The 26,879-nt window shown below is 51.4% G+C and overlaps 1 protein-coding gene across 1 annotated transcript in view; it reads left to right on the plus strand.

The window, feature by feature from the left end:
- LOC118700542 (zinc finger protein 420-like) overlaps positions 1–18,123 on the plus strand; it is a 267,804-nt gene extending 249,681 nt beyond the window's left edge. The window contains exon 3 of the mRNA XM_054518021.1: positions 17,477–18,123. Coding sequence (XP_054373996.1) covers positions 17,477–18,123 — 647 coding nt within the window. The remainder of the gene's footprint in view (positions 1–17,476) is intronic.
- The last annotated feature ends 8,756 nt before the right edge of the window (positions 18,124–26,879 follow it).

Here is a 26,879-nt window from a genome sequence, read left to right on the forward strand (position 1 = left end):
AGGACAGCCCTGGGCACCCCTGGCTGCTCTGCACAAGAGACAAGCAGAGAATGCACTCACAGGCTCTGCAGGCATTGGCATGTTCCAGCTTGAGGAGATGGCTCCAGGAGCTGCAGCTGCATTGTCCTGCAGCCAGAGGTTCCTGTGCCAAGGGCTGGCAGTGATTGTGCCCCAGGCACTTCTCAGCCCCTTCCCTGCCCTGACTGATTGAAGGTCTCTGTGCCTCTGTGCTGTGCCCGGGCTGGCTGCAGGCAGTGCCCCAGCCCTGCTGGGCTGGCACAAGAGCTGCTCATCAAGAGAAATGTGCTTTTGAAGCTCTTCTTGGTGAGCAGGAGCTGCCTCTGGGCCAGGAGCCCAGCCCAGCTCAGCAGCACAGACACAGCACAAGGACTTTAATCAGCCTCTGGGGCTTTGTGCTCAGGCCCTGAACATCAGTCCCTGAGAGGGAGCTGAAGAAACCTCTCCAGAACTCCAAGGCAGAATCCAACTCCAAAGTTTCTTGGACTTTTAATGGGTCCCAGAGAGGGACACGACTGAGCAAGTGTCCCCAGGCCCCAGGCAGAGCAGAGAACTGCAGGCAGTGATGGCAAGTGGGGACAGAGAGAAGCCAAGTCTTGGTGCCCTGGGGCACAGCAGGGTCTGTGCCACCAAGGGCTGGGAGGAGACACCTTGTCCTGAGGCCCTGGACACTGTCAGCCCCTTGTGCTGCCCTCAGCATCCCCCCCTAGCCCACATCCCAGTGGCCTCAAGGATCTGCTGGAAGGAGTCCCTGGGGAGCCTTGCTCAGCAATGGCCCTGGGGGCTCCTTCATGCTCCCTGCAGGGACTGCAGGTTTTTCAAAGGACTTTGGCTTCGGCTTTTGCCTTGGAGTCTCTGAGAGGTTTGTGCAATCATGGCCTCCAATTATCTGCTGTAATTAGTCCCTGGAGAGGCTTTGTCAGTAACAACACTCAGTGGGCTCATTAATGCTTCAGGGTACTTCAGTTATTTGAAGGTACTTGGTGTTTCCCTTTTGATACAGACTCTGTGAGAGGTTTGTGCAATCATGGCCCCAGTTATCTGCTTTAACGAGTCCCTGGAGAGCTTTGTACTGACACTCTGTAGGGCTCATTAATGCCTTGAGATACTCAAGTTTTTAAGGTACTTTATGGATTTTAGAATACTTTTAGGTACTTTTAAGGATTTTCCTTCCCACACTGAGTGTCTGAGAGGTTTTTGTGCCATCCTGGCTTCCAAATGTCTTCTCCAAGGAGTCCATGAGGAGCCTGTGTTGGATATCTTCCCCCTTTCTGTTTTATAAGAAAGATGGAACTGAAAGAATTTTGTAAGACTTTCTAAAAGCATCCAAACAAATATTGGGCAATTAACAATGCAACAACAACCACTAAGAGAATTAATAATCCTGTTTTAGTAGACATCATCCAACCCTTTAGTCCCTTGGATTGGAAGAGTTTATTGACCCAGTCTTTGTTTTCCACTTGAAGCTTCCTGAACCCTTCCTTCAGTACCTGAATGCTCTTGTGGATTGACTCGCTGTGGCTGGAGAGGTTCATGCAGCACATGCCCTCAGAGTCTACACAGCCATGCCTATTTGCCCAGAGTAAAAACTCTATCGCTGTTCTGCAAGGTGGCGTGTCTGATGGTCTCTGTGTCTGAGAGCAGCCACTCAATGTGAGGGAGGCAGCATTGGTTTGCTTACTTAACAGGCACCCAAGATGGTCCGATTGTCCTAAAGCTTTAGCTGCAGCCACCCAAGGTAGTAAGATGGAGGCTGCTGTTCTTTTGTTTTGACTCCAATAGATGATATTATTTTTGCAATCAGATTCAAAGTAGTGTGTAGATCTTTTTGCTCTGTTTCTCTGGCCATTATTCATTTTTGTGTTGGGTGCCAGCAAGGTAAGCCTCCCCAAGCTACAAGGTCTGCCTTTGATGTGTGAAGGGACACCAGGCCATGCTCTATCCCTGCAAATACGAAACACACCCTGCAGCAACTGCAGTGGGTAGCTGCTGGATCAAGAAATCATGGAAGAGGTGTAATTACACCATGGGCTCTGGTTTTTGTAAGTGGGATGGTATGGGGAGATGTCTCTCCTGATAGTTTCTTTTTTTCTTGTAATTTTGTGTCTTTCACCCTCTTCCCATCTCAGACGGTAATAAAACCTTACACAAAAGTCCATTTTTACAGAGCTGAGAATTTCTATCCCCTGAGTTTGAGTGGTGCATGCAGGAGCTTCTGGGTCCAGTACTCCCAAGCACCGACAGGGTTGCACTTCTATTTGCCATCAGGATTGTCACCTGGCATACTGCAAATGGCACCCTCAGGTATTGGCCAGACATCTGTAGGCAACCCCAGCAGGCAGGTGGAGAAGGGGTCGTCAGGGCTAGCGACAGACAGGCACAGGGTGTCTTGTTTCATGGCTTTTGCTAGAGTTATCCATACACTGTGCTTTGTGTTTTTGAGGGCTACCCATCCCCTCGCGAGGAGCATGGTTGCAAACAGGCTGAGGAAGGTGAGTAGAAGCTTCCTATGTGTCATCTTCAAAAGAATTGTCTAGTCCAGGTGCTAGAGTCACTGTCTGGTGGGTTTTGTCTTGGGGTGGACTTGGGGGTTCCTTTGCAGAATCCACACTCAGTGGCTACAAGTAGGGCTTGATGTTCTTATCTGGGATACACCAAGGTCCTTTATCACAAATGGTCTCATTGTGGCAATTTGGCCTTCAGGTCCGTTGATGTTAATAAGTTCTGCACTTTGGAGACTGTCACTGTCACCTCCAATCTCGGACAATATTCCTGCAGTACTTGTAAATGCCCAGTTAGGAGCCCACTTGGAATGTGAGATACCTGTCACATCTGCTCCCATGTCCACAAGCCCTGTCAAAACAATCTTTTCACTGTTAAGTTCCAGAGTGCAGGTGATTTTTGGTCAATCCTGATTTATCACATCCCTAGTGAAGTGTCATCAGCATCCTGCCTTGGCAATTGTTAGTCCTTGGGGTATAAAACAAGGTGGGTTGGGAGACAGGGCCAGCACTGTAATTTCTCATTGTGAGGACATTGATAGTATGGATGGCAATAGAAAAAATCCTTCAGTGCTTGATTGGTAGTTTACTAAAATTAATAGTTCACAGGGCTGATCTTCGGGCCTCAGCTGTCCTGTTGATATTTCATGGGCAAAATAATCAGTTAAAACAACAGATTCCAGACTCACCAACTTCAATTTTGCCCCTGGTGGTAAGGTGGTTGGCAAATGGGAGATGAGGTGCTGGAGTTTAGGGCTACATTATCTCTAATGGGTGTACAATTCAGCGATTGTAGGCATCGTTGGCTTGAACATTTGTGTCATAGCCTGAGGCCACCTTGCACTCCGATGGCAGTTTTTGGCTGCTTGGTGTAGTTACCTTTTGAGAAATTCCACCTAATTTGATGTTGATTATCCATTAGGGACCGGATAGGCCCCTCCTCCTTGGGGACAATCTTTTCTAAAATGTTGTTTACCACACTGGAAACATATTTTTGGGCCCTGTAGATGTTGCTGGGGCCCCTTAAAGGGGAATTGCATGGCCCCTAGGGTTTCTCTAGTGCTTGTTTAAGGTGATCAATAAATTTCATGTAGGGCTCTCCAGGTTCTTGTCTTATGTTTACATAGTCCAAATTGGGGGTGCTACCATCCGGTACCTGGATTCAAGCTTTCAAAGCCATCTCTTTGATATCATCCAATGCTCTTCTGGGGATACCTGCTGCTTGATCATCTGGCAGGCTGTGTGGTCCTTCTCCAGCTAGATGGTTGATTGTCAGTTCTGCCCTTGCCTCATTATTAGCACAGTCTTCTATTAATTCATTTACCAAACGTTTCCATCCCCCTTCCCACAGGGTGTAGTCTATAGGTGACAACAACATGGTCATAATATATTTTAAATCACAGGGGGTTGAGACATGTGCTGTAAACATGGCCCTCATTAGGCCATTAAAGCAAGGTAAGTCCTTCCTATGGTCTTTAGCTGCCCTACACAGATCCTTGATTTCCCCGTAAACCAATGGCTGATCCCTGGGATTCTGCCCCTTTCTTTCATAACATATGGGGGCAACGAGGAGTTTTGAGGCTATTTGCCAGTCTCCTTCCTTAATTGAAGGCATGGTCAAGGGTGGAGAGGATGATTGACAGTGGGGGCGTGACCCGCAGTGTAGGGGGTGGAGTCTGGAGGTTTGTTCAGGGCGGAAGAGAAGGCTGTGGTAGCAGGAAGTGGAGGAGCCAAGATGGAGGGAGGATGGTGGCATGTCTGATGGTCTCTGTGTCTGAGAGCAGGCCACTCAATGTGAGGGAGGCAGCATTGGTTTGCTTACTTAACAGGCACCCAGGATGGTCTGATTGCCCTAAAGCTTTAGCTGCAGCCACCCAAGGTAGTCCAAATTGGGGGTGCTACCATCCAATACAGGGATTAAAGCTTTCAGAGCCATCTCTTTGATATCATCCAATACTTCTCTGGGGATACCTGCTGTTTCATCATCTGGTAGGCTGTGTTGCCCTTCTCCAGCTGGATGGTTGATTGTCAATTCCGCCCTTGCCTCATTATTAGCCTAGTCTGCTATTAATTGATTTAGTGAACACTTCCATCCCCGTTCCCACAGGGTGTATTCTGTAGGTGACAATAACAACATGGTCATAATATATTTTAAATCATAGGGGGTAAGACATGAGCTGTAAACATGGCCCTCATTAGGCCATTAAAACAAGGCAAGTCCTTTCTGTGGTCTTTAGCTGCCCTACACAGATCCTTGATTTCCCCATAAAGCAATGGCTGATAGCTAGGATTCTGACCCTTTCTTATATACAGCGGCAATGAGGAGTTTCGAGATTATTTGCCAGTCTCCTTCCTTAACTGGAGGCATTGCCCAGGGTGGAGAGGATGATTGACAGTGGGGGCGTGACCCGCAGTTGTGGGGGTGGAGTCTGGAGGTTTGTTCAGGGCGGAAGAGAAGGCTGTGGTAGCAGGAAGTGGAGGAGCCAAGATGGAGGGAGGATGGTCGGGGTCCCGAGCCACATTCAGGCTCCTTCCATCTTGAGTCTCCAGGGCATGATGCTCCAAGAGGGCGTGGCCATTGCCATCTTGGACCATCGTGGAAGGTGTGAGAAAGGCAGGTTTGAGGGGAGGTCCCGAGTTAGGAGTGACCAACGGATTGAGTTTTCAAGAAAATGCTTGCTGGTGAATGGTGGCATGGAAGATGGGGAGCATGCGGGGTGCAGTGGGGTCCCTTTTGATCAAAAGCTTGTACAATTTAACTCCCACTGAGTCCCAAAATTCAGTGGTATGGATTTCATCAGCAGAGGTGTCTGGAAAATTTTTAATGTTACACCTCATGATTGATTTTTATTCACTCTTTGAGAATATTTTGTCATGATCAGTGAGAATTAAAGCATCCGTATATGCTCCTTTCTACTTTGGACATCTGGCTGGCCATTTTTCTCTTTCTCTGCCTCATGGGGAAGAGCCACCAGAACACCCCAAATCAATTATGGGATGTGGGTGCATATTGTAAAAACACAGTGGCAAAATGGGCAATAAATGTCTTGCTTTTCCCCAAACCCACCTGCAGTCCTATGCAGCTGAACCATCATTGTCCCTGCCTATCCTAGGCAAGGTCCCTTGAAGCAACGATGAATCCACTGGGCCCGGCACAATCCAAAATCCCGGGAAGCACTGGCCTATCCATCAGCTAACCCCAGCTGATGTGACTGACACAGGGAGCCCTGAATGTCATGGTCCCTGTTTGGGTGCCAAAGGTCACAATGAGGGTGGCTGTGACAAACCTCTCTGGTTCCCTGACTTCAGGGCAAGGGTGGTGAAAATGAAAAGGAGCAGGTTCGATGGAGTAGCTTAAAAGGAACTTTAATAACACAGGGTGAGAAACAATAAACATGGAGAAGTCGAGCACAGTAGAAGGGGCAGGATCCAAAGACCTGAGACAAAGGGGGAAGCAACAACATAGACACTTGGGGGTAGAACACTCTGGAACAATAACCATATAGGGGAAAAAAGTAACCAATAGGGGAGGAGAATTTGGACAACTTAACATAGCAACACTAAAGGCTTATGGGGGAACTCTCAAGTTCACCCTAAGTTAAACAAATGATTCCCAGGGCTTGAAACTCATGCCAAATTCTTTGGAGGAAAAATCTGTCTGACTCTGAGTTACAGCTGGGCTAACTACCAACCACTGCTTTGCACTGGCCCCTTGGGACCATGTGGCCCAACAGAGTCACGATGATGTCCTGGGTTCCACGAGGCCCCACAGTGTCACAATGGTCCCTTGGATCCATGGTGCTCTGCAGTGTCACGACAGCCCCTTCATTTCACAAGGCTCCCAATGTCACATTGGTCTCCATAGGAAGGAAACCACGGAGCCCTCATGTTTCAGGAGCTGATGAACGGAAACCACCAGAGGCCAAGGCAAGCCTGATCTGTCTGTCCCGGCAGGTTTTCTTGGAGCAATCCTTGGATATTCAAAATTATGAATGCAGAATACTAAGTTCAGATATTTGTGCCTGGAGAAGGATGATTTTTCCATAAAAAGAAAAGCACAGAGCCCTTTCCAGTGTTTGGAAAACAGGTGAGTTCTGGCACTCAGGAGTTAAAGACCAGCCAGACCTGTCTGTCCTGGCAGCTTTTGTTGGGCAGCAATCCTTGGATAGACAGAAATTTGGAGGTGGAATCCTAATTTTGGCCATGGATGCCTGGAAAAGATGGACAGTTCTTTTCCATAAAAAGAAGAGCCCAGAGCCCCAGTGTTTCAGGAGCAGATGGGAGTGGCCTTCCACATTCCAAGGTCAGCCAGACCTGTCAGGTGACCCCTGGGAGGCCAAGGCAGCCACTATTTCATGTTCCCTTGGTTCCACAGGGCCCTGCAGTGCCACAATGGTTCTCTGGCTTCCATGATGCCCTCAGGTGTCATAATGGCCCCTTGGTTACACAAGTCCTTAAGGATCTTAATGGTCTCCATGGTTCCACAAGGCCCCACAGTGTCACAATGATCGATTGGTTCCATGAAGCCTGGCTGTGTCCCATGGCCCCTTTGTTCCATTGGGGCCCAGTAGTGCAACAATGATTCCCTTGGTTCCACAAGTTCCCATAGTGTCACAATGGCCCCTTCCTTCCATGAGGCCCTGCAGGGTCACAATGGTCTCCATGATTCCATGGGGCCTTGCAATGCCACAATGCTCTCCATGGATCCACGGTGTCCTGCAGGATCACACTGGTCCTTTGGCTCCACGAGGCCCTGAAATGCAGCAATGGCCTCTGGTTCCACAAAGCCCTGCTGCTTCACACTGGCCCCTTGGGACCACGCAGTCCAACAGAGCCACAAAGATGTCCTTGGTTCCACGAGGCCCCACAGTGTCACAATGGTCCCTTGGGACCATGTGGCCCAGCAAAGCCACAATGATGTTCTTGGTTCCACGAGGCCCTACAGTGTCACAGTGGTCCCTTGGATCCATGGTACCCTGCAGGGTCACAATGTCCTCTGCATTTCAGAAGACCCCAAAGTGTCCCAATGGTCTCCAGGGTTCCTCAAGACTACACAGTGTCACAATGGCCCCATGGATCCATGGTACTCACAGTGTCACAATGATCCCCTTGGTTCCACAAGTTCCTACAGTGTAACAAAGCCCTTTGGCTCCACAGCACCCCGCAGTGTCACAATGGTCTCCATAGGAAGGAAACAAGCAAGCGCAGTGGTGCAAGGTCAGATGAGAGGCAGTCACCAGAAGCCAAGGCTTGCTAGACTTGACTGTATGGTAAATTATTTTGGAGAGTAAGCCTTGATATATGGAATTTTAAAGGTGGAATCCTAATTACAGCCATGAGTGCCTAGACAAGAAAGACAGTTCTTTCCCATCGGAATAAAAGCACCAAGCCCCAGTGCTTCACAGTCAGATGGGAAGTGGCCCTTGACATGCCAAATTCAGTGGGACCTCTCAGACAGCCCCCAGGAGGCCAAACCAGGCAGACCTGTTCCATGTTCCATTGACTTCATGGGTCCTAACACTGTCACAATGGTCTCCTTGATTCCATGAGGTCTGGCAATGTCACAATGGCTTCTTGGTTTCATGAGCCCCAACAGAGTCACAAGGGTCCATTGGCCCCACGCAGCCCCACTGTGAAACAATGGCTCCTTGTTTCTATTTTAAATCAATCACAATCAAACCACAGTTTGATCATGGATCCTTGCTTCCATAGGGCCCATGATTTGCACAATGGTCTCCTTGATTCCACGATTCCTGGATTCCACAGTCTCACCATCGTTTCCTTGGATCTCCATTGTCACAACTGACCCATGGCTCCATGAGGTTCCGTAGTGTCACCGTGGTGGCTGTCAGAGGCTGGATGAGATCCATGTCCCGAGACACCTTGGGATGCTCGGAATGCCCGTGTGGGGCCAGGGCCGGGTCAGGCCTTGGTTTGTGGTGGGACAGAGCCCCGCCCCCAGCCCTGGCCTGGCAGAGCTGTCAATCACACAGCAGGGGGTGATGTTAACCCACCTCTGATTGGCCCAGCTGTAATCAATCAATCAATCAATCAATCACACAGCAGCAGCTGGTGCTACCCTGGCTCTGATTGGACAAGCAACTGGCAGTCCCACCCCAGGGGCAGGGCCATGAAGGCCCAGGGGGTTAAAAGCCGGAGCACGAGGCCAGCCCAGGGTCTGGATCCTGCCTTCTCCTGGGGTTCCTCTTTTGGTGAAGCTGGAACCCCAGCAGTTGATACCCGTCTGTGTGTCTTTCTATGGATCTTCTGTCTTTCTGTTGTTCTCTGTTTCTTCTCTTCTAATCCTACTTACCTGGAACGTTTTTGGGTAACTTCACATGCTAAGGGTTAAAAGATATTAGGTTAAATGTGTGGGAATCCAGGGAACAGGGAATATTTCTCTGTCTGCTCTGAGGGATCCTGACCCCCAGAGAAACACTGCATTTAACCTTTGCCCATGGAGAGGACTTCCAGGACTTTGAGACAGATTAGAATTTTCCAAGGTGTGAAATAGGTAATAGAGAGTAGCATACTATGTCCCTTGGGTGAGAAATTTAGGTTTTGGGATTTTTAATACGGTGTAGATAGGAAGCAAGTTGCAGGAATTGGGGTGTAGTCCCTGTCTTCTTCTTCATCTACTCCATTTTCTGCAGTGTTGGTAGCACAGGGTGATTGGTCAAGGAAAGCAGAGTGCAGAGGTTATGTGGACAGTCAAGGGATGAATTATTGGTAGATAAGTAGAAATAATGTATGTTTTAAGAATTAATTGGATGAGAAAACTTTAAAAGACCTTGAAACCATTCATTTTAGTACCATACATTTTCCCAGCATGTTGGGCCTGGTGTGGACAGCAATGCAAAACTTTAGATAAGATAACAATAAACAAGAAGCTGAAGACTGAGAAAGTCCCATGCATCTCCTTTTACCTGGCACAGAACTGCTACAGAGGGTTTCGCCCATTCAGGGAGCCCCCAGAAAGGCCCTACAAAAAACAAACCTCAATGACTGGTGCCCCAAGAATGTTTGTAATAAGTTGGCTTTTTTCCATAAAGTCATTTACTCAATGGTGTTGTCTTAATTGGCCAATCATGTGAAATGTGTTGATTAATTGATCAATGAGGTCCACCTATAGCATACCAGGATATAAAAGAAGAGGACTGAAAAAACAGGTGACTTTTAGCCCTTAGCCTTCTGATCTGAATCCGTGTCATCTCTGATTCAATGGTGACATTTGGGGATCTGTGGGGGTATTGGGGATCATTTCTGCACCTCGTGACCCAACAGGAGCTTCTGTAATAAACTTTGCCTGAAGCTCCCACTGTGCCCATGACAGGAACTCCTGTGAGTGTCTGGGACATCCCGGCTCTTTGGCAGCCTGGGGACTCCTGGGATGTCACCGTGGAGCCCCCGTGAGTGCCTGTGACAGATGGGTGCCTTTGCAGCCCAAGGTGCCCTGGGATGTCACCATGGAATGGCTGTGACTGCCTCTGACCACAGGGCTCTTTACCATCCCAGAAAGCCCTGGGAGGTCTCCATGGAGCCCCTGTCTCTGCCTGTGACATTCCAGCTCTGGAACAGCCTGGAGTTGGAAAGGCCCCATGGAGCCCCTCTGAGTGCCTGTGACAAATCTGATCCTTAGCAGGCAACCATCAACAGAAGCCCCCTGTTAGTATGGTCAGTTTCCATGGCAACCATCACCAGGACCCTGTTGCTATGGTCAGTTTCCATGGCAACCATCACCAGCCCCCTGTTGCTATGCTCAGTCCCTCGGCAGCTCCATGGAGACCCCATGCCAGGGGTGGTTGCCATGGACACCAGCTCAGGCCTGCAGCCAGAGCCCGTTGCCATGGCAACCATTGGCAGCCCCATCCCCAGGCTGATGGGATCCCAGAAGCACAGAATTGGCTGAGCTGGGAGGGAGCCATCAGGATCCTCCAGTCCAACTGCTGGCCCTGCACAGGACACCCCAACAATGCCAGCCTGGGCCTGGCAGCGCTGGCCAAACGCTGCTGCAGCTCAGAGAGCCCTGGAGCTGGGACCCTTCCCTGGGGAGCCTGGCCAGGGCCCCAGCAGCCTCTGGGCAAAAACCTTTTCCTGACATCCAACCTGAGCCTGCCCCGACTCAGCTGCAGCCGCTCCCTCCACTCCTGTCCCTGGGCACCAGAGGGAAGAGGTTCCCACAGCCCCAGCCAGGGACCCACTCCCAAGGCTGCTGCCATGGCCACCAGGGCTGCCACCAGCTGGGATGCTCTGTTTCCACGGGCCGGGCTTCAGCAATGGGATTCCCCAATTTCCTGCTCCCGCTAAAACCGCGCTGCACTCACTGCCCTCCCGCCTCACATGGAAAGCACAAAAGGCAAAGATCCCGGGCTGGGATAAGAACAATTTATTGGGAACAGCAATGAGATAAGGAACAAACAGAGGAGAAACAATATTGATAACAGAAGGGATAAATAAAACCGTTTACAGGGAAAATAAAAACACAACTCACAGGGTCTGCCTGGCCACAATTCCCCTGTCTGGAAAGGACACCTCCTCAGGGAGAGAGAGAGAGAGAGTCCCTTTCCTGCTCCTGGAAATGTTCTGGGGTTGGAGTGAATGTAATGACACGGCCATGGCCAGATCCTCATGTTTTTCAATGCCACATCATGTCACTGGGAGGGGCAGGAAAAGAGACAGGTGTCTTCCTCACATGGATTACAGGGAACATGGATCACTGGGACTCTTCCCAATGTGGGTTCTCCCATGAGGGATGAAGATGGAGTGGTGCATGAAGCTGTTCCTGCAATCGAGGCATTTGCAGGGCTTCCCTTACTGGTGGCTCCGTTGGTGTCTTTTCAAATGAGAGCTGCTGGTGAAGCTCTTCCCACACTGGGGACACTCATAGGGCCTCTCTCCTGTGTGGATGCGCCGGTGGGTGAGGAGGGTGGAGTTGTGCTTGAAGCCCTTCCCACAGTCGGGGCAGAGGAAGGGCCCCTCCTGGATGTGAATGCGCTCATGCAGGAGGAGATTGGAGCAGCTCTGAAACCTCTTCCCACACTGGGAACACTCGTAGGGCCTCTCCCCAGTGTGGATGCATTGATGGGTGCCTGATGAGGTGGGAGTTTTGCCTGAATCCCTTCCCGCAGTCAGGGCACAGAAAGGGCCTCTCCTTGGTGTGAATTCGCTGGTGCTGGAGGAGATGGGAGCTGGTGTGAAACCTGTTCTGACACTGGGGACACTCGAAGGGCCTCTCCACAGTGTGGATGCATTGGTGGGTGATGAGGGCAGAGCTGCAGCTGAAGCCCTTCCCACACTCCCCACACTCGTAGAGCCATTCCCCAGTGTGGATCATCTGGTGGCGGATCAGGGTGCTGCTCTGCGTGAAGCTCTTCCCACACTCCAAGCATTTGTGGGGCTTCTCCCCATCATGAAGATGTTCCTGGGCCATCAGCTCTCATCTCTGGCTGAAGCTCTGTCCACCTTCCTGGCTCAGGGTGGGTCTTTCCTCCTCAGAGCCCCCTGGGCTGGGTTGGGAGCACCCTCTCCTGTGGAATCTCTGGGACTTATCCACCCTGTTGGAATTCTGCACCGTGGAGCCACATAAAATGGCCTCTTCCATGAGGTTCTGCTGTAGGAATTTGTCCTCTCTGGTCTCCATTCTCAGTTTCTTCCCTGGGGGAGGAAGGACAAGGAGAGGATGGGATTTGCCTCCGTGCCACAGGGAAGCGGAAGGAGATCCCCCCAGTGCATCCCGGCAGGACAGGGTTGGCAGCAGGGTTGTCCTGCAGCCGGGGGCTGTGCTGGGCTGGGAGATGGAGCAGGAGAGAGGGGGAAAGGGGCACTGACTTCCTCCTCACCTGCCTGCATGTCCCAGGGCTCTGTCGTCGTTCTGACAGCCTCCTCCTCTATTGAGTCAAGGTTTGAGAATGGGCAATCCTGTTTCGCGAACCAAACAAAGGGTGCACACATTGTCTTTTGTTCTGGTTTGAAGGCAAACCTGGAGGAGAATCCAAGTCAGATATACAATTTAATAAGAAAATGAAGATCAAGGCAATGATACAGAAACACTGCCTTAAACTGACAGAGTCAGGATATAACCTGACACCCTGTTGCTGCTCAGGGTGGTGGCTGCAGTCCCATCAAAGGCTGGCTGCAGTCCTGTGGGAGTGATGAACGTGATTCAGTCGAGCAGTGATCCTGTAGAAGGGTCTGGTCTTCCTCTGGAGGCCCAGTGGTGGTTCTGGAGCTCTTGTCCTCTGGGAATGCAGTAGGCAAGCTGCTCCTGGTGTTGCAAGGCTCAGCTTATATCCAGGTAGGAATGCTTGGATCCTCCCCCTGGGCGGAGCATCCCACAATGGGATGATGGAATTTTATCAGTCCTGCAGTGACACTCAATGGCCCATTCCCAGAAGATATCTCCCCTGGAGGGCGTTATCAGGGCTGAGTCATGGAAGAGATCAAGAACACTGCCCCACCTGTTTATAGCAGTTGATGAAGATGGGGATTGAAAACATGCATTGGGTTCCATCTTACATTGCAACCTGAAACAGTGGGGGAATCCCTGCTCAGGGGGTGAACACCACCCCCCTTACCCAAACTGGCTCAGGTGTAAAACCCCCACCCCGGGAAGGCCACACACACAGGGGACAATGTCACACTTGCCCTGCCCCAGGGGAGGTCTCTGTCCCTCTCACTCTGTGGCTGTCCCCCCTTTTCTCTTTCACACACCGGGGGCTTTGCCAAATCTAAGAATAATTTTTTTCTTTGTCCTTTTCACCTTTGTGACATCTACACAGAGCATTCCCTTCCTTTTCATAATCTTTTCATAAAACAGGTATCACAATGTATTGGGCTGAATTTCCACTTTTCTTTTATCAGAATGTGCCAACAGCTAAGCTGGAGCTGTGCAGGAACAATGGATTTTGGAATTGCCACAGAATTGCTTCTACTGTCAGTTTATTAAATTTTGCGATTTGTTTGCATTTTCACCACAAGTGACTTGTGGGAAGAGCAAATTCAAGGCATTTCCTGTAGGGTTAAGTTTGATTTCTGTCAAGAAACAACTTTACTTTATCCCGTGCACATAGGATGCTCAAGGGGTCTCTGAGCCTCTCGCCGTGGGGGATGCTTGGGAGGGGCTTGGGAGGGTTTGTCCCTGTCCCTGTCACCCCAGGCCATTCCGCAGGGGTGTCCTTGTCCCTGTCACCCCAGGCCATTCCCCAGGGGTGTCCCTGTCCCTCTCACCCCAGGCCATTCCCCAGGGGTCTCCATCATTCTCACCCCAGGGAATGCCTGGGGGGTCTCCCTCCCTCTCACCCCTGTGCCAGGGGGTGCTCGGGGCAGTCTCTGTCCCTCTCAGCCCAGGGGATGCTCGGGGCCCTCTGTCCCCTCCCCCTGGGGGATGCTCGGGGGGTCTCCATCCCTCTGGCCTCAGGCAATGCCTGTGCAGGGCTGGGCACCAGGGGCTCTGTGTCCCTCTCACCGCTGAGGCTGCTCGGGGCTGGGGGGGCTCTGCCACCTTCTCACCCCTGGGGAGGCCGGGGGGGTCTCTGTCCCTCTCAGCCCTGCTGGGACCCCACCCAAACATCATCGGGGGCACAGGGACAGAGACACCCCCAAACCCCCAGAAGGGTTGAACCTGGGATTTGGTTTGGGGCCGAGGATTTAGGAAGGGGCTGGAATTGGGGCTGGTCTTGGAGTTGGGGCTGAGATTTGGATTAGAGCTGGGATTGGGGTTAAGGCTAGACATGGGATTGGCTTTAGGGCTGGGGTTGGGATTGGGTCTGGGGCTAGATGAGTTTGGGACTGGGATGGGATTAAATACAGAACTGTGAGTGTGTCTAAACGTGGAGAGAGATTGAGACCAGGATCAGGGTCAAGTTTGGGACTGAGTTCACCCAGTGTGGGACAGGGGGGATGTCACTGTTGGAAGGTTTGGGGAAAACTGTGGACTGGGGAAAAACAAGGTGCGAATGCCTTCAGTTTGGGATTCCTCTTGCCCAAGTGCATCTCTGGAAGTCACCTGATGTCCAAAAATCAAGAGTGAATAAAAAAATCCACCAGGAGTTTCCCATTTCCAGTCTTATCCCTCTGGGGTTCTGGTGGTCCCCCATCTCAGGGCTGGGGATCCCATGGGTCCTGGGGATCCCCCCTCTCCAGGGTCCTGCTTAGGGATTCTGGGAGGTTTTGGAGTCCCAGGGTCCCCCTCTCCAGCCTCCCCTCAATCCAGCCACTTGGATTCCCTTCTTTCCACCGCCCTGTCCTGGTTTATGGCAAATTTGGTTGAAAACCTCCAAAAGGAGTTTCCTCTAGAATGCAGATTCAGCAGCCCCACCCTCAGCCAGTTTGGGAAAATATTTTCTTGGAGAAAAGTGGAAAAAAACTTTATTTACCAGGCAAAGCATTCACCAGCACAAAAATTGAACAATATTAAGCAATAAAACCTTCTGCTGCTTCAAAATAGATGACAAACTCCACAAGTCCCTCCTTGGGCTGTAGCTCGGCTCACTCAGTCTCTTATCAGTCTCTTATCAGTCTCTTATCAGTCCCTCCAGCGCTGGAAATTCCTTGGTCCACGCCTGGCCAAGTGGGCCACAGGTGGGAGCGGCCAGTGGTGTTCTGGGTGTTCAGTCCAGAGCAGGTTTGAAACAGCTCCAAAGAAAGAGAAAAACCCCAGTCCAGGCAACTTCTCTGCCTCAGCGAGCTAAAAACTAACTAAAAGCAAAGGAGAGCTCTGTCCTGCCCTCTGTCCATCCAGGAGCCAGAATGTGGAGGAGTGAGTGCAGTGTCTGAAAACAAACTGCAGCTTCTTCCTCCTCCCCTTGGCTCTCAGAACCAGCCTTAAAGGTGCAGAACTCATTTCTGGGCTAAAGGGACCGATGGGGCACGAGCATCATGAAGTCACCCCAGGACATGCCCCTGTCAGGGTCAGGGGGTCCCGTCCCCGCCTCATCTCCGGGCTGCCGGGGGTGCCCCAGCTCCGGTATCACCCCTTCCCCTCTCCCCACCCCGGGGGTCCCCCGTTCCACAGCCCCGGCTCTCACGGGGATCCCCAAAACCAATGTCCCGCCCCGTCGGTACCGGGCCATCCCCACGTGGACCCCCCGGGACACTCCCGAGGGGCGATCGTGGCTCCTCTGGCCCCGAAAAAGCTCCTCTTAGGGAGCCCGGAGATATCCGGGGCTCGAGTCCGGGATCTGCCGGCTCTGAACACTCTCCAAAAAAATCCTCCTGGAGACCCCTGGCTGGAGTTATTTGGGAATTTAGCTACTTGAGCTGGGCTTCTTGTAGGACTTTCAGCAGCCTTGGGTTCCTCACCTTGGAGTAAATGAACTTTGTCAGTCACGTTGATATCATTTGCTCCCTCTCCTCCTGTGATTTTAACAACCTTTTCAAGGAAGAACAACAAAATATTTTCTTTACGCTCCAGACCCACAGCAGCCATTTTCCTCATCATTTCTCCCATAACTTCCACAGGAGGAAGGAGGGACTGTTTCCAAGTTTCCAAGAGTTTCTCCAGAGAGAACCACAGCCTCCTCAGAGGAGGGAACCATGCTGTTGTCAAAGGCACTTGGAGTCAGACAACAGTGCCCTGAACTCACTGTGCAAAAATAATGTTGCAATTTGATAAGAAAATTTCCAGAAAAATGCCTCCACCTCAATTAAGGTGCTAACGAGACCAAATCCAAAGTGGATTTTATTGAACAGTAAATGTGAGGTAGAGAGAGAGATGGAAAGAAAGAGAAAAGTGGGGGAGAGCAAAGGAGTGACAGGGACAAAGACCTCCCCTGGGGCAGGGCAAGTGTGACATTGTCCCCTGTGTGTGTGGCCTTCCCGGGGTGGGGGTTTTACACCTGAGCCAGTTTGGGTAAGGGGGGTGGTGTTCACCCCCTGAGCAGGGATTACCCCACTGTTTCAGGTTGCAATGTAAGATGGAACCCAATGCATGTTTTCAATCCCCATCTTCATCAACTGCTATAAACAGGCGGGGCAGTGTTCTTGTTCATGACTCAGCCCTGATAACGCCCTCCAGGGGAGATATCTTCTGGGAATGGGCCATTGAGTGTCACTGCAGGACTGATAAAATTCCATCATCCCATTGTGGGATGCTCCGCCCAGGGGGAGGATCCAAGCATTCCTACCTGGATATAAGCTGAGCCTTGCAACACCAGGAGCAGCTTGCCTACTGCATTCCCAGAGGACAAGAGCTCTAGAATCACCACTGGACCTCCAGAGGAAGACCAGACCCTTCTACAGGATCACTGCTTCGACAGAATCACGTTCATCACTCCCACAGGACTGCAGCCAGCCTTTGATGGGACTGCAGCCACCACCCTGAGCAGCAACAGGGTGTCAGGTTATATCCTGACTCTGTCAGTTTAAGGCAGTGTTTCTGTATCATTGCCTTGATCTTCATTTTCTTATTAAATTGTATATCTGATTTAGATACTCCCCCAGGTTTGCCTTCAAACCACTTCAAAAGACAATGTGCGAAACCTTTGTTTGGTTCGCGAAACAGGATTTCCCATTCCCAAATCTCGATTGGATGGACGAGGAGGCTGCGAGAAACAGGAAGGAGCCCTGGGACATGCAGGCAGGTGAGGAGGAAGTCAGTGCCCCTTTCCCCCTCTCTCCTGCTCCATCTCCCAGCCCAGCACAGCCCCTGGCTGCAGGACAACCCTGCTGCCAACCCTGTCCTGCCAGGGATGCACTGGGGGGATCTCCTTCCCCTTCCCTCTGGCACGGAGGCAAATCCCATCCTCTCCTTGTCCTTCCTCCCCCAGGGAAGAAACTGAGGATGGAGACCAGGGAGGACAAATCCCCTTGGCAGAACCTCGTGGAAGAGGCCATTTTGAGTGGGTCCTCATTGCAGAATTCCAACATAGAGGAAAAGCCCCAGAGATCCCACAGGAGGAGGGGCTCAAAACCCAGCCCAGGGGGCTCTGAGGAGGAAAGACCCACCCTGAGCCAGGAAGGTGGGCAGAGCTTCAGCCAGAGCTCAGAGCTGGTGGCCCATGGGAAGCTTCACAATGGGGAGAAGCCCCACAAGTGCTTGGAGTGTGGGAAGAGCTTCAGGCAGAGGTACCACCTGATCAGGCACCAGCACATCCACACTGGGGAATGGCCGGACAACTGTGGGGAGTGTGGGAAGGGCTTCAGCTGCAGCTCTGCCCTCGTCATCCACCAACTCATCCACACTGTGGAGAGGCCCTTCGAGTGTCCCCAGTGTCAGAACAGGTTTCACACCAGCTTCCATCTCCTCCAGCACCAGCGGATTCACACCCAGGAGAGGCCCTTCCTCTGCCCTGACTGTGGGAAGGGCTTCAAGCAGAATTCCCACCTCATCATCCACCAACGCATCCACACTGGGGAGAGGCCCTACGAGTGTCCCCAGTGTCAGAAGAGGTTTCACACCAGCTTCCATCTCCTCCAACACCAGCGGATTCACACCCAGGAGAGGCCCTTCTTTTGCCCTGACTGTGGGAAGGGCTTCAATCACAACTTCAATCTCGTCACCCACCGGCGCATCCACACTGGGGAGAGGCCCTACGAGTGTCCCCAGTGTGGGAAGAGCTTCACCAGAAGTTCTCATATGAAAAGACACCAACAGAGGCAGCAGTAAGGGAAGCCCTACAAATGCCTCGATTGCAGGAACAGCTTCATGCACCACTCCAGCTTCATCCCCCATGGGAGAACCCACATTGGGAAGAGCACTGGTGATCCATGTTCCCTGTGATCCATGCTAGGAAGACACCTGCACCTTTTCCTGCCCCTGCCAATGACCTGATGTGGGATGGAAGAACTTGAGGGTCTGGCCATGGCCCTGTCATTACATTCACTCCCACCTCAGGGCATTGCCAGGGGCAGGAAAGGGACTCTGTCTCCCTGAGGAGAAGGGTGTCCTTTCCAGACAGGATGAAATACGTGGCCAGGCAGACAGTTGTTGATGTTGTAGTTTTCCCTGTAAATAGTTTTTCTTATCCTTTCTGTTGACAATATTGTTTTTATTCCGGTTTGTTCCTTATCTCGTTGCTGTTCCCAATAAATTGTTCTTATCCCAGCCCGGGATCTTTGCCTTTTGTGCTTTCCATGTGAGGCCGGAGGGCAGTGAGTGCAGCGCGGTTTTAGCGGGAGCAGGAAATTGGGGAATCCCATTGCTGAAGCCCGGCCCGTGGAAACCAAGCATCCCAGCTGGTGGCAGCCCTGGTGGCCATGGCAGCAGCCTTGGGAGTGGGTCCCTGGCTGGGGCTGTGGGAACCTCTTCCCTCTGGTGCCCAGGGACAGGAGTGGAGGGAGCGGCTGCAGCTGAGTCGGGGCAGGCTCAGGTTGGATGTCAGGAAAAGGTTTTTGCCCAGAGGCTGCTGGGGCCCTGGCCAGGCTCCCCAGGGAAGGGTCCCAGCTCCAGGGCTCTCTGAGCTGCAGCAGCGTTTGGCCAGCGCTGCCAGGCCCAGGCTGGCATTGTTGGGGTGTCCTGTGCAGGGCCAGCAGTTGGACTGGAGGATCCTGATGGCTCCCTCCCAGCTCAGCCAATTCTGTGCTTCTGGGATCCCATCAGCCTGGGGATGGGGCTGCCAATGGTTGCCATGGCAACGGGCTCTGGCTGCAGGCCTGAGCTGGTGTCCATGGCAACCACCCCTGGCATGGGGTCTCCATGGAGCTGCCGAGGGACTGAGCATAGCAACAGGGGGCTGGTGATGGTTGCCATGGAAACTGACCATAGCAACAGGGTCCTGGTGATGGTTGCCATGGAAACTGACCATACTAACAGGGGGCTTCTGTTGATGGTTGCCTGCTAAGGATCAGATTTGTCACAGGCACTCAGAGGGGCTCCATGGGGCCTTTCCAACTCCAGGCTGTTCCAGAGCTGGAATGTCACAGGCAGAGACAGGGGCTCCATGGAGACCTCCCAGGGCTTTCTGGGATGGTAAAGAGCCCTGTGGTCAGAGGCAGTCACAGCCATTCCATGGTGACATCCCAGGGCACCTTGGGCTGCAAAGGCACCCATCTGTCACAGGCACTCACGGGGGCTCCACGGTGACATCCCAGGAGTCCCCAGGCTGCCAAAGAGCCGGGATGTCCCAGACACTCACAGGAGTTCCTGTCATGGGCACAGTGGGAGCTTCAGGCAAAGTTTATTACAGAAGCTCCTGTTGGGTCACGAGGTGCAGAAATGATCCCCAATACCCCCACAGATCCCCAAATGTCACCATTGAATCAGAGATGACACGGATTCAGATCAGAAGGCTAAGGGCTAAAAGTCACCTGTTTTTTCAGTCTCTTCTTTTATATCCTGGTATGCTATAGGTGGACCTCATTGGTCATTTAATCAACACATTTCACATGATTGGCCAATTAAGACAACACCCTTCAGTAAACCACCTTATGGAAAAAAGCCAACCTATTTCAAACATTGTTGGGGCATCAGTTATTGATGTTTGTTTTATATTGGGCCTTTCTGGGGGGCGGGCGGTAAACCCTCCTATAGCATTTCTGTCCTAGGTAAAATGAGATGCTCAGGACAGTTTTGGTCTTCAGCTTCTTGTTTATTGTTTGCTTATCTAAAGTTTTGCATTGCTGTCCACTCCAGGCTCAGCACGCTGGTAAAGCACCGCAAAATGGCCCCAAAATGTACAGTTTCAAGGTCTTTTAAAGTTGTCTCATCCAATTAATTCTTAAAACATACATTATTTCTACTTATCTACCAATAATTCATCCCTTGACTGTCCACATAACCTCTGCACTGTGCTTGACCAATGGTTTTGTGCCACCGACTACAGAACATGGAGTAGATGAAGACAGGGACTACACCCCAATTGCTCCATCTTGCTTCCTATCTACACCATACTAAAAATCCCAAAATCTAAATTTCTCACCCAAGTGACATGCTATACTAGCCTCTCATCTATTTCAGATTTTGGTGAATTCTAACCGGTCTCAAAGTCCTGGAAGTCCTCTCCATGGGCAAAGGTTAAATGCAGTGTTTCTCTGGGGGTAAGGATCCCTCAGAGCAGACAGAGAAACATTCCCGGTTCCCTGGATTCCCACACATTTAACCTAAAATCCTTTAACACTTAACATGTGAATTTACCCAAAAATGTTCCAGGTAAGTAGGATTAGAAGAAGAAGAAACAGAAAACAACAGAAAGAAGATCCCGAGAAAGACACGCACATGGGTACCAACTGCTGGGGTTCCAGCATCACCAAAAGAGGAACCCCAGGAGAAGGCAGGATCCAGACCCTGGGCTGGCCTCGTGCTCCGGCTTTTAACCCCCTGGGCCTTCATGGGCCCGCCCCTGGGGTGGGACTGCCAGTTGCTTGTCCAATCAGAGCCAGGGTAGCACCAGCTGCTGCTGTGTGATTGATTGATTGATTGATTGATTGATTGATTGACAGCTGGGCCAATCAGAGGTGGGTTAACATCACCCCCTGCTGTGTGATTGACAGCTCTGCCAGGCCAGGGCTGGGGGCGGGGCTCTGTCCCACCACAAACCAAGGCCTGACCCGGCCCTGGCCCCACACGGGCATTCCGAGCATCCCAAGGTGTCTCGGGACATGGATCTCATCCAGCCTCTGACAGCCACCACGGTGACACTACGGAACCTCATGGAGCCATGGGTCAGTTGTGACAATGGAGATCCAAGGAAACGATGGTGAGACTGTGGAATCCAGGAATCGTGGAATCAAGGAGACCATTGTGCAAATCATGGGCCCTATGGAAGCAAGGATCAATGATCAAACTGTGGTTTGATTGTGATTGATTTAAAATAGAAACAAGGAGCCATTGTTTCACAGCGGGGCTGTGTGGGGCCAATGGACCCTTGTGACTCTGTTGGGGCTCATGAAACCAAGAAGCCATTGTGACATTGCCAGACCTCAAGGAATCAAGGAGACCATTGTGACAGTGTTAGGACCCATGAAGTCCATGGAACATGGAACAGGTCTGCCTGGTTTGGCCTCCTGGGGGCTGTCTGAGAGGTCCCACTGAATTTGGCATGTCAAGGGCCACTTCCCATCTGACTGTGAAGCACTGGGGCTTGGTGCTTTTATTCCGATGGGAAAGAACTGTCTTTCTTGTCTAGGCACCCATGGCCAAAATTGGGATTCTGCATCTAAAATTCCCTATATCCAAGGGTTACTCCCAGACAAAATCTGCCCATACAGTCAAGTCTAGCAAGCCTTGGCTTCTGGTGACTGCCTCTCATCTGCCCCGGCAGCACTGGGGCTCACTTGTTTGCTTCCTATGGAGACCATTGTGACACTGCGGAGCATTGTGGAACCAATGGGCCATGGTGACACTGCAGGCCCTCGTGGAACCTGTTACACTGTAGGAACTTGTGGAACCAAGGGGAACATTGTGACCCTGCAGGGTACCATGGATCCAAGGGGCCACTGTGACACTGTGGGGCCTCGTGGAACCAAGGACATCTTTGTGCCTCTGTTGGACTGCATGGTCCCTAGGGGCCAGTGTGAAGCAGCAGGGCTTTGTGGAACCAAGAGGCCATTGCTGCATTTCAGGGCCTCGTGGAGCCAAAGGGCCGTTGTGATCCTGCAGGGCACCGTGGATCCATGGAGAGCATTGTGGCATTGCAAGGCCCCATGGAATCATGGAGACCATTGTGACACTGTGGGGCCTCATGGGAGGAAGGGGCCATTGTGACACTATGGGAACTTGTGGAACCAAGGGAATCATTGTTGCACTACTGGGCCCCAATGGAACAAAGGGGCCATTGGACACAGCCAGGCTTCATGGAGCCAATAGACCATCATGACACTGTGGGGCCTTGTGGAACCATGGAGACCATTAAGATCCTTAAGGGCTTGTGTAACCAAGGGGCCATTATGACACCTGAGGGCATCATGGAAGCAAGGAGCCATTGTGACACTGCAGGGCCCTGTGGAACCAGGGGAACATGAAATAGGTGTGGCTGCCTTGGCCTCCCAGGGGTCACCTGACAGGTCTGGCTGACCTTGGAATGTGGAAGGCCACTCCCATCTGCTCCTGAAACACTGGGGCTCTGGGCTCTTCTTTTAATGGAAAAGAACTGTTCATTTTTTCCAGGCATCCATGGCCAAAATTAGGATTCCACTTCCAAATTTTTGTTTATTCAAGGATTGCTCCCAGACAAAAGCTGCCAGGACAGACAGGTCTGGCTGGTCTTTCACTCCTAAGGGGCAGCACTTTCCTATTTTCCAAACACTGGAAAGGGCTCTGTGCTTTTCTTTTTATGCAAAAAAAAAAAAAAAATCCCTCTTTTCCAGGCACAAATGTTTTAAATTAGGACTCTGCATTCATAATGTGAAATATGCAAAGGTTGTTTCAAGCATGCCTGCCAGGACAGATAGGACCCTGCCTCTGGTGGTTGCTGTTCATCAGCTCCTGAAACATGGGGGCTCTGTGGTTTCCTTCCTATGGAGACCAATGTGACCTTTGGGAGCCTTGTGAAATGAAGGAGCCATTGTGACACTGCAGAGCACAATGGATCCAAGGGATCATTGTGACATTGTGGAGCCCCGTGGAACCAAGGACATCATTGTGGCTCTGTTGGGCCACATGGTCCCAAGGGGCCAGTGCAAAGCAGCAGTGTGGGAGTTAGCCTGGCTGTAACTCAGAGTCAGCCAGATTTTACCCCGGAAGAACTGGGCATGAGTTTCAAGCCCTGGGAATCATTTGTTTAACTTAGGGTGAGTTTGAGTTCCCCCATAAGCCTTTAGTGTTGGTATGCTAAGTTGTCGAAGTTCTCCTCCCCTATTGGTTACTTGTTTCCCCTATAGGGTTATTGTTCCAGAGTGTTCTACCCTCAAGTGTATATTTTGTTGCTTCCCCCTTTTCTCGGGTCTTTGGATCCTGCCCCTCATACTGTTCCCATGTTCTTCATGTTTATATTGTTTTTCACCCAGTTATTAAAGTTCCTTCTAAACAACTCCATCGATCCTACTCCGTTTCATTTTTGCCAGCCTCGCCCTGAAGGCAGGGAACCAGAGAGGTTTGTCACAGCCACCCTCATTGTGACCTTTGGCACCCAAACAGGGACCATGACACTCAGGTCTCCCTGTGTCAGTCACGTCAGCTGGGGTTAGCTGATGGATAGGCCAAGGCTCCCTGGGATTTTGGATTGTTCCAGGCCCAGTGGATTCATCGTGGCTTCAAGGGACCTTGGCCAGGATCGGCAGGGACAACGATGGTTTCACCTGCATAGGATTGCAGGTGGGTTTGGGGAAACACAAGACAATTGTTGCCCAATTTGCAACTATGTTTTTACAATATGCACCCACATCCCATAATTGATTTGGGGTGTTCCGGTGGCTCTTCCCCATGAGGCAGAGAAAGAGAAAATTGGGCAGCCAGATGTCCAAAGTAGAAAGGAACATATACGGATGCTTTAATTCTCACTGATCATGACAAAATATTTTCAAAGAAGAAATTAAAATCAATCATGAAGTGGATCATTAAAAATTTTCCAGAGGCCTTTCCTGATGAAATCCATACCACTGAATTTTGGGACTCACGAGAGTTAAACTGTACAACTTTCCATCAAAAGGGACCCCACTGCACCCTGTATGCTCCCCATCTTCCACACCATCCTTGACCAGCAAGCAGTGGGTTGAAAACTCAATCTTTTGGTCACTCCTAACCTGGGACCACCCCTCAAACCTGCCTTTCTTGCACCTTCCACGATGGTCCAAGATGGCAATGGCCACGCTGTCTTGGAGCATCATGCCCTGGAGACTCAAGACGAAGGAGCCCGAATGTGGCTCGGGAGCCCAACCATCTTCCCTCCATCTTGGCTCCTCCACTTCCTGCTACCACAGCCTTCTCTTCCGCCCTGAACGAACCTCCAGACTCCACCCCCACAACTGCAGGTCACGCCCCCACTGTCAATCATCCTCTCCACCCTGGGCAATGCCTCCAGTTAAGAAAGGAGACTGGCAAATAGTCTCGAAAATCCTCATTGCCCCGGTATGATTGAAAAGGGCAGAATCCCAGCTGTCAGCCATTGGTTTACAGGGAAATCAAGGATCTGTATAGGGCAGCTAAAGACCATAGAAAGGACTTGCCTTGTTTTAATGGCCTAATGAGGGCCATGTTTACAGCTCATGTCTTAACCCCCTATGATTTAAAATATATTATGACCATGTTGTTGTCACCTACAGAATACACCCTGTGGGAAGGGGGATGGAAGTGTTCACTAAATCAATTAATAGCAGACTAGGCTAATAATGAGGCAAGGGCGGAATTGACAATCAACCATCCAGCTGGAGAAGGACAACACAGCCTAGCAGATGATCAAGCAGCAATTATCCCCAGAGAAGTATTGGATGATATCAAAGAGATGGCTTTGAAAGCTTTAATCCAGGTATCGGATGGTAGCACCCCCAATTTGGACTACCTTGGGTGGCTGAAGCTAAAGCTTTAGGGCAATCAGACCATCCTGGGTGCCTGTTAAGTAAGCAAACCAATGCTGCCTCCCTCACAGTGAGTGGCTGCTCTCAGACACAGAGACCATCAGACATGCCACCTTGCAGAACAGCGATAGAGTTTTTACTCTGGGTACAAGGGCATGGCTATGTAGACTCTGAGGGCATGTGCTGCATGAACCTCTCCAGCCACAGCGAGTCAATCCACAAGAGCATTCACGCACTGAAGGAAGGGTTCAAGAAGCTTCAAGTGGAAAACAAAGACTGGGTCAATAAACTCTTCCAATCCAAGGGACTAAAGGGCTGGATGATGTCTGGCTAAAAGAGGAATATTAATTCTCTTAGTGGTTGTTGTTGTATTGTTAATTGTCCCATGTTTGTTTGGATGCTTTTAGAAAGTCTTACAAAATCCTTTCAATTCCATCTTTGTTGTAAAACAGAAAGGGGGAAGATACCCAACACAGGCTCCTCATGGACTCCTTGAAGGAGCGAATTGGAGGCCAGGATGGCACAAAAACCTCTCAGAGACTCAGTATGGGAAAGAAAATGCTTAAAAGTATCTAAAAGTATTCTAAAATCCATAAAGTACCTTAAAAACCGTGAGTATCTCAAAGCATTAATGAGCCCCACTGAGTGTCAGTACAAAGCTCTCCAGGGACGCGTTAAAGCAGATAATTGGGGCCATGATTGCACAAACCTCTCACAGAGTCTCTACCAAAAGAGAAACACCAAGTAGCTTCGAATAACTGAAGTACCTTGAAGTATTAATGAGCCCCACTGAGTGTTGTTACTGACAAAGCCTCTCCAGGGACTAATTACAGCAGATAATTGGAGGCCATGATTGCACAAACCTCTCAGAGACTCCAAGGCAAAAGCCAAGCCCAAAGTCCTTTGAAAAACCTGCAGCCCCTGCAGGGAGCATGAAGGAGCCCCCAGGGCCATTGCTGAGCAAGGCTCCCCAGGGACTCCTTCCAGCAGATCCTTGAGGCTACTGGGATGTGGGCTAGGGGGGGATGCTGAGGGCAGCACAAGGGGCTGACAGTGCCCAGCCTGGCTGGGGCTGTGCCAGGAGGCCCCAGGGCCTCAGGACAAGGTGTCTCCTCCCAGCCCTTGCTGGCACAGACCCTGCTGTGCCCCAGGGCACCAAGACTTGGCTTCTCTCTGTCCCCACCTGTCATCACTGCCTGCAGTTCTCTGCTCTGCCTGGGGCCTGGGGACACTTGCTTAGTCGTGTCCCTCTCTGGGACCCATTAAAAGTCCAAGAAACTTTGGAGTTGGATTCTGCCTTGGAGTTCTGGAGAGGTTTCTTCAGCTCCCTCTCAGGGACTGATGTCCAGGGCCTGAGCACAAAGCCCCAGAGGCTGATTAAAGTCCTTGTGCTGTGTCTGTGCTGCTGAGCTGGGCTGGGCTCCTGGCACAGAGGCAGCTCCTGCTCACCAAGAAGAGCTTCAAAAGCACATTTCTCTTGATGAGCAGCTCTTCTGCCAGCCCAGCAGGGCTGGGGCACTGCCTGCAGCCAGCCCAGGCACAGCACAGAGGCACAGAGAGCTTCAATCAGTCAAGGCTGGGAAGGGGCTGAGAAGTGCCTGGGGCACAATCACTGCCAGCCCTTGGCACAGGAACCTCTGGCTGCAGGACAGTGCAGCTGCAGCTCCTGGAGCCATCTCCTCAAGCTGGAACATGCCAATGCCTGCAGAGCCTGTGAGTACATTCTCTGCTTGTCTCTTGTGCAGAGCAGCCAGGGGTGCCCAGGGCTGTCCTGCAGAGCAGGGTCCTGCAGCCCAGGGCGCTGTGCTGGGGCAGGGACTCTGCTGCCTGCCAGGGACAGCTCTCAGCCAGCCCTCGCAGCTGCTCCCAGTGCCGGGGGAGAAGATCTGGGGGGAAGGAGCCGCCCTGAGCAGGGCAGGGGCTGCTGCTGAGAGGGGCTGGGTGGGGCAGGGCTGCTCCCAGCTCCAGACCAGC

This window comes from Molothrus ater, chromosome 31 (genome assembly GCF_012460135.2).
Source record: "Molothrus ater isolate BHLD 08-10-18 breed brown headed cowbird chromosome 31, BPBGC_Mater_1.1, whole genome shotgun sequence".
NCBI classification, from domain to species: Eukaryota; Metazoa; Chordata; class Aves; order Passeriformes; family Icteridae; genus Molothrus; species Molothrus ater.